Below are 7,720 nucleotides of genomic sequence, written 5' to 3'. Positions count from 1 at the left end.
TAGTGTATATAAGATCAATCCAAAATATTTAATGGATTTGAAGCCTGAAAAATTGTATTGAAACCCAATCGTTTTATTGATAAAAATTAGCAAGTATTGAACATTTTGGCTTTAAAAACCGGGGGATTCGATGTATCAGTAGTTAAACCAGTAAACTGTTCCTTCCACGGTAAACGTGGACAGATAGTAGCTCCACCAGAAACTTTCCAAGTCAATATACAGTGATTCATTTCCAATAAAAAATAATTCTTCCACAAGGTGTTGAAAAGAGAATGGTTTATGAGCTGTATATAAGCATTGCCCCCTAGGGTTAGGGTTTTCCCCAGAAGTAAGAATAGATTTATGTATATGTGATCTACTAGCTAGCGAACATCTCCTTCTAAATTGATCTCCTTTCAATCCTGCAGGAGGGTTCTTGGCTGATTCACCGTAGTAGTCTGAACATATACATCCATAAGGGTTCTTGTAGTAAGAGCTGGTAGAAGACATGAAGAAGCGCCAAGTGGTGGTAAAGAGAGATGAATCTTCAAAAAACGCGACGAATTCGTCGTTTACGGTAAGGAATGTAAGATATGGAGAGTGCCAGAAGAATCATGCGGCTGGCGTTGGAGGTTATGCTGTGGATGGATGCAGGGAGTTCATGGCTAGTGGGGAGGAGGGGACAAATGCTGCACTCTCTTGTGCTGCTTGTGGCTGTCACAGGAACTTCCACAGAAGGGAAGTGGAAACCGAGGCCGTCTGCGAAGGTTCTTCCCCGTCCTCGCTTGGGCGTACATAGATAAACTCTCCTAATATTTTTCTATCTCCAAAATACAAGTATGTTGATGGTTTGTTGTTTGCTTTATTAGTTATTACTATGTTAACCAGGGGTTGAGTTGAATTGCGTGTCTGCGTTTGTGTTTTTGTGTGGAAGCTCAAGAAACAAGCAGGAGTTCTTTTATGTCTTTACTAAATTATGAGATCGTCAAACTGCCTTTCATGGTTTATTACCAAGGGTGAAGTGGGTGGTAACTAGGCATTGCCATGGGCTAAATTTGCTATGTCCTTTGTTCAGAAACATATATATATGATTGCCTTATTCTGTGATTTTCTTTTTTTGTTGTACCTTGAAATTTGATTAAGCGGAAGTCCCGTGAGTTCATTCCCTTGATTCTTAATTGCTATGGAATCGAATTCTACAATTTATCTGTGCTCAAAGAACCCGTCTTTTCTCCTTGTAGTTGAGTTGTTTCGATTGATCATTGATCCTTCAAATGCAAAGAATGTTGCATGAATGCTTGATGTGAAACAACACAAGATTGATCTCATTCAGAACTACCACAACATACTATGAGATGACCTAACTAATGAATTATTAGTATCGTATGGTCATCCTTAACGTCCCTTTTTTCAAACAAACAGCGAATCTGTTATGCCATTTACCTGATACCTTCTTTAACCATGGCTATGTTTGGTGACACAGACCATGACGCTAGTCACGTCTAGAGTTGGGTGGCTTTGGATTTTGCCATGGTTCTTGGACATTTTGGCACGTCAAACACGATGATAAATATATATTGGTGGTCAGGATGAGTGGGTTCCTGATTGTGCTGATGAGGTGTTAGAAGTTCTAGGCCACAAAACTGATTGCTTGGATATGTTACAACTATAGTATACCTAACCTGCAAGAGTAGTCTTTCTCTCAAGATAATACGCGTAACCTAACCTGCAGGAGTAGTATTTCTCTTATACGATAATACGTGTAATGAAGGTTTTCTGCAACTGAATGTCCAAGTCTTACCCTACGTGCCTGTGATCGACGTGGGGCTTCTGTAGTGCCAAACGGATGAGTTTGGGAATAAAAAGAACCAAGAAGATTGGAAGAATAGCCACGTTTGTGTTCTTCCAAAAACATGCTTAATATATGCCATGTGCTATGGATCAGCAAAAAGTGCCCAAGTTAGGTAATTGAGTATGGAGGGGGGGAGCAATTATTAGGTATGCGTTGATTTAAATCAGGTGAATGTCAAATCCTCCCAAAACTGTGGCCATTGTATGTTTTTGCGTTTTGGACTGCTGCTCTTTGTCCCGAATGCCGGCGGAGAAAGGCTTCCTGGCTTTGGCCAGCTCCGGGATATAAGCGTGAGACATTACGCACGGATCAGATGCACAGAAACCACAAATTCCATTTTCATTCTCTTTATGCACTGGCCGAGTCTTACAATCCACAGTATGGTTTTTCCCGTTACAACTTGGCCGGAGAATCTCGGAGCTTCATTATGCATTATTGACGATCCCCTCGTTACCTGGAGTCGCATGACTTCCTTCCAAGGAATATATCGGTCGCCTGCTCAGCCGGGATATGTGAATGTAACTTTTCTTGGCTCTCATTTTCAAAGGATGAAAGAAACCAAGAAAGAGTACTGCGTCGCAATTCGATTCCTTCATTGCAAAATAAGTACTACATGATTGGTATATTGCCATTCGTTACTATGATCAAGAAAATATACAAGAATAGCAAATATCTCGTCTACTACTCGCAACTTGTAACAAGGGCTCTGAGAGTTTTGAAGTGTGTTTTTCGTTTGCGACTTTAATTAATTAGGGGTGCCATTGTCCCAAACGCGACACTCAATCAAAATGTCCGACGTTGTTGGGCCATCAGGGCCAGAAAGAGTCTGGCAAACTTCTTGGTTTTCTTTGGACATATGTATCGCTACATCTGGAATTGGATCTTCAACTCACCTAAAATCTTGGTCTAAAATTGGAAATTCCATTAACCGTCGGTTCCATTTTCCATTTTTTGTTAAAGGAAATCTGTTGATCTATTAAGTTTTTAGTATTTTACCATGATCAAAATCTGCACCCCCCCCCCCCTCCCCCAAATTTTGAGAAAAAAAAAAGGCCCAGATCACCCGTCAGATGTGAAACAGAATAAATCGAAGCGTCAGACTAAAAACAGAGAGGTTAAGATGGACACTGGCAAGCCCAATGCAAAATTGGGCCTACGGTCCATCGTTAGCGTAAGGGTGCTTTTAGATTTACAGGCATCTCGAGAAAGACGGATTGAGGTTCTGCTTATATTGTGACAGAAGATGAGGGGGATAAAAAACTCTCATTCCTTTAGCTTTCCTTTATTATCCCCTTAGCCAATTGTTATCCCTTTAGCATCTGTTATTCTCGACAAGGACCCGAAGATCCCATCAGTTGTGCTGCACTAACGAGACCGTCAAAAAAGGATTACATCTTTATACACATTCTATTCCCTGTTCGCAACCATACCTTTTTCCTTTTTCTTTTTTCTTTTTTTTCCTTTTTTGGGCTTTGGGGTGGGGGTGTGTCCTTTTCAAATTCAACTTTTGAATTCCAGATGATCGATAGATTAAGTACCAAGACAATTAGACAGCACGTAAATTTTTCCTAGTTCATGTAACTTCAAGAATATAATTTAGTATGTTGCATATATTGAGGTCTCATTGAATTAGAGAAGAAGAGAGTACTAGTCCGTTTACTTTCTTGTTCTGCCGGTTGACAAGAAACTTTCTTAAAAGGTACTGCCTGATTTGCCATTGTGTCCATCAATACTGAGTTGATTGATTGGGTATGAGCCCATTTTTTTGTTTTTTAAAACCATTTTTTGGGGGTGCTTGTATCAATTTTGAATGCCTAAACGACTACACAAATTACTCATATTTTTGGGTTAATGGCCACCATCAACACATTAAGGCTTGGTGGGGTGGATGACAAAGGTTCCTCCTACCAATTTGTCACAATTAAATGTGGCGTTGTTTAAAAAATTTAGACGGATGCATGTGTGTGTGTATATTTAGGTAGGTATGTGGCATCTACAATTTTACAGTGTTTGGCTGTCGGCGTTGTCGCTAGAGCATCTTCTGTTCCGGTGGAAAATTCAGTGAGGGTTATCGGAAAACAATTATATATGTACCCTTCTCTTTTTCTTTTTCTTTTTCTTTTTTTTTATTTCAATTACATCCCCCCTCTTGGCTGGGATACGAGAGAGAGAGAGAGAGAGAGGAGGGAATTTGATTTGTAACACGTGAATCATGAGGAAGTTAAGTTTCTAACTCTTTTCTGGACAACCAAAGTGCGGAACAAGTTCATAATCATCACGTGAACGCTATACTAAATTGAGCATTTTATAAACCTTGTTAAGGACTGCATGCATGATTCCTGTCGTATGAATATTACTGCTGTCTCTGTATGCTAACATATTTGACAGATCGAATCCATCACAAACCCCACAACCCATGCCTACGTTACCTTATATATAATTAAAACATCATAACAAAGTATATATGCTAGCTGTACCTTCCTTAATTGTCGACGGGTAGCAAAAAAAACAACAACAAACAAAAAATATGTTACCTACGGAATTCAAGATAACGGCCGGGTTCAACTCTGATCACATAAAAGGGTTCCTGTAGAAGAAAACAAGTACTCCTACATAGCTGCATAGACATATAATATATGCGTATATATGGCAGAAAGGATGAGAAATGGAGGTGGGGTTATAACTTATAAGATGGCGCTCTGAGGCGGGGTTTCCTGAAAGCATCTTTCTTTCATTAAGCAGTCACTAGCTGCCGGTAAACTTTGGACAGCCATTTTTCGCCGAAAAATTGCGTCATTTTTCGTGATCACATTTTCCAATTGCATTTTTTCTTCACATACATCAAATCGCTACAGTGATTTTTCTACAAAAAATCCAAGAAAATGCAATCCAAACAAGGCCTTAACTAAACAACACCAATGACCAAACCAGAAGCTGGGCTACTTGCCAATCTGGCTAAACCAACAAATACTTGCTTCAACGCATTAATTGTTGACAACGATAAGCATATAAAAATGCCCTTCCTTCAAGCCATGTTCCTCGTAGATCTTGTCAAATGCAACCATGCAAATAGTAGAGTAAAAAAAAAAAAAAAAAGTCAATAAATAGTAACTAACAAATAAATATTTTTTATTAATAAAAGTCATGTGCAGAACATAAAAATTAGACTACAGTTCTTTTCTGATTAAGTCAATCGTGTACAAATAAGAATTGTAGCTGGTTGAATTTCATTTAATTTGTCATTTGTTTTATATTTGTATAATGTTTTTTCCTAATGTTAATTAATAAAATGGTTTGGCTCATTAGGCATTTGAACTGAGAGTTTGTTTATTTTAGGAATTTACATAAAGACAAATTAGCATTTCCTTCAAGTAATATTTGAAACTTATAAACAACAATTTAAGAACTAATAATAATAGTCTATGAGGAATTTTTGAAAAGTCTAGGGGAGAAGGGCCCCTCCCCCTCCGTGTGAAAGAAGTCATCGTAATTAATTAGGCGTATTCCATAAAAAAGTTTTTGAGTTAGTGAAACTTTGAAACACATTAATTACGATATTGAGAGGTCAAGATCATTAGGAGCTTTTGAAATTTAAAACGTGCTGTTATGCACCTAGTCCTAATCCCTCCCTGAGGATACAGACCCACATTATTCAAAGTCCACTAATTGAAAAGAAAATTTGCCAAATTAAGGAAGTGAACGACCGTTAAGAGAAGAATTGAGCGGTCTGCTCAAGTCCGTAATCCATACATGCATATGTTACATAAAAGTCACTCGGCGGTAGTGAATCATCTCCAGCGACATCACATGGCCGGCCAACAACAACAACAACGAAAATAGGCCTATCATCAAATTTGCTTCCGATTTTGGTTAGACAAAGAAAGCTTTTTCTTTTTTCTATTTTTCCTCTTTTTTTGGCCCCTTCTTTTTAACACATAACTTTTCAATAATAATAATATAAGAATGCGCCTTTAAAAACGTTTTTAACATTACTTCACTTAATTAGACGCGCATGGAACCCATCGGGAGCTGTCTCTCTTTGTGATTTAGGTAGCGTGCAGTAGCTTTCCTGGATGCAGAGAGATCTTGAATACTGGACCACCGTGCTTAGACGAGTGGCGAAAACTATTAATGGCGGCTTTGTACGGACCATGTGAACATGAATACGCTTCCCTTCTGAACATTAGGGATCAAGCCACCAGCTCTTTGCCCCGGTGGTGGTGGTGGTGACTGCCAAGCACTCACTCAAAAGTTTATTAATCAACTGCTCTAATGCATCGATCAAATTGATTTAAGCAGTACATGGTTGAACAGTGCCCTCGAACAAATTTAGAAGGACGAGATTTTCATCATTCGAAGAGTTAAAATTTTAACTTTTGATTTTTAATGTTGAAACGATGCGATCAATGAATGGCGGTTAATAATCAACTTGGGAGAATTGTTCTATAGTAGTATTTTAAAACTAACAGGTTTTCTGGAGTCTCGCAGAAATGAAATGGAGCCTAGGGAACCAACGAAAATGTACAACAAGTCGCCAGCTTGAAATAGTGAAAGTAACTAGTAAGTACCACTCATACATCCTTTGTAAGACGGAGAGGAAATTGAATTGGTGCGACCGCAACCACGTATGTGCCTAGCGTCTCACTCAATTACACAACAATGGGGACCGCTTTCAAAGGGGTGTAATAAAGTGCACTGCTCTTTTTGCAGGGACGGATGAGGGGCACGTGGCCCTTTTCAGTTATACTAGTACTAAATTTCGTTATTATAAATTTCAAAGCCACGCTTTCAAATGTTATTATTACCATCATCTTTTAAAGGATATAAAACTTGTTACCATTCATTCCCAGCTTCGTGGCTTCCCAAGCCCTGCGTTTGGACTAGAATTATTTGAGTGGTCCATTTCTTTTCTTTTTTTTTTTTTTTTTGAAATCCAACTTAAACATTCTTTCATTTGCCAAAGGACACATCTCTTGCTTTTTGATTAGCACTCGAGCCGTGATATTTGAGTTGGACTCTCTTTTTTTTAAAAAAAAATCCGTGGATCGAAGCTGCATTTAGCACAATTTCCTACTTTGAATAAATACATCAAGGAAAAAAAATGATTTTTTGTCAAATTGCCATTTACCCCATCCTGTTTCCATAGCTGTGAAGAATGATAATGCAGTGACATTATTATAATCGAGGCGAAAAGCTGTAATCCCAGGCAGGCGAAGAGAATCCAAGCAAGATATTATTTTATCATTACTATTTAGTGCCTCGTCGTCCTTTAATCCTTTTCCCCGGGACAATGTATGTTTGGTCCGATCAATACTCAAATCGTTATCACGTCGCGCGACAACTCATTTCCAATCTATGATCCTCCCCACCACCGGACGCCCCCCCCCCCCCCCTTTTTTTTTTTTGGCCCCCTATCTCGCGTTTGCAGCCAGCCATCAACATCCCTCAAGATAGCTGAAAATTTTTTATAATCAACAAAACGAACCCAAAAGGCAAAACCAAACTAATAGGAGCACTAGCATCTCGAAGTTAATAATCAATATGTTTGGATTGTAAGTTATTTGAGATATTTTTACTGTAGTACTTTTTGTGATGTGATGTATGTGAGATAAAAAGATAATTGGGAAGATAAAAAGGTGTATTGGAAATTGTAATGATGATGTAAGCAAATATATTTGGACAAATAACTTACAATCCAAACACACTCAATTAATATTATTGTTTGGCTGCTGATGAGAAAAATTCACGAACTAAAGGAACCATTCCACAAAATTAGGTCCCGATTAGGATTTGATGATTGGCAGTGGCTAAAGGAACAATAATTAGTACTCTGTGCGTGATAACGATAGGTGTTCCCAGCCCAGCTGTATAAATCTCAAGAATATCCCC

General features: G+C 38.5%; 1 protein-coding gene across 1 annotated transcript; it reads left to right on the top strand.

The window, feature by feature from the left end:
* Positions 1 to 254: 254 nt before the first annotated feature.
* LOC113754268 (mini zinc finger protein 2-like) lies at positions 255 to 1,056 on the top strand. The gene has a single exon (XM_027298647.1). It carries the CDS (start codon positions 488 to 490, stop codon positions 776 to 778), a length of 291 nt encoding a protein of 96 aa, XP_027154448.1. The 5' UTR covers positions 255 to 487; the 3' UTR covers positions 779 to 1,056.
* The last annotated feature ends 6,664 nt before the right edge of the window (positions 1,057 to 7,720 follow it).

This window comes from Coffea eugenioides, chromosome 11 (genome assembly GCF_003713205.1).
Source record: "Coffea eugenioides isolate CCC68of chromosome 11, Ceug_1.0, whole genome shotgun sequence".
Taxonomy (NCBI): Eukaryota; Viridiplantae; Streptophyta; class Magnoliopsida; order Gentianales; family Rubiaceae; genus Coffea; species Coffea eugenioides.
Note: the sequence above shows the minus strand (reverse complement) of the source record. Positions and strands in the feature narration are given on the sequence as shown.

Coding starts and splice junctions, on each gene's coding strand:
- LOC113754268 (XM_027298647.1), top strand. CDS start 488: ATGAAGAAGCGCCAAGTGGTGGTAAAGAGAGATGAATCTTCAAAAAAC.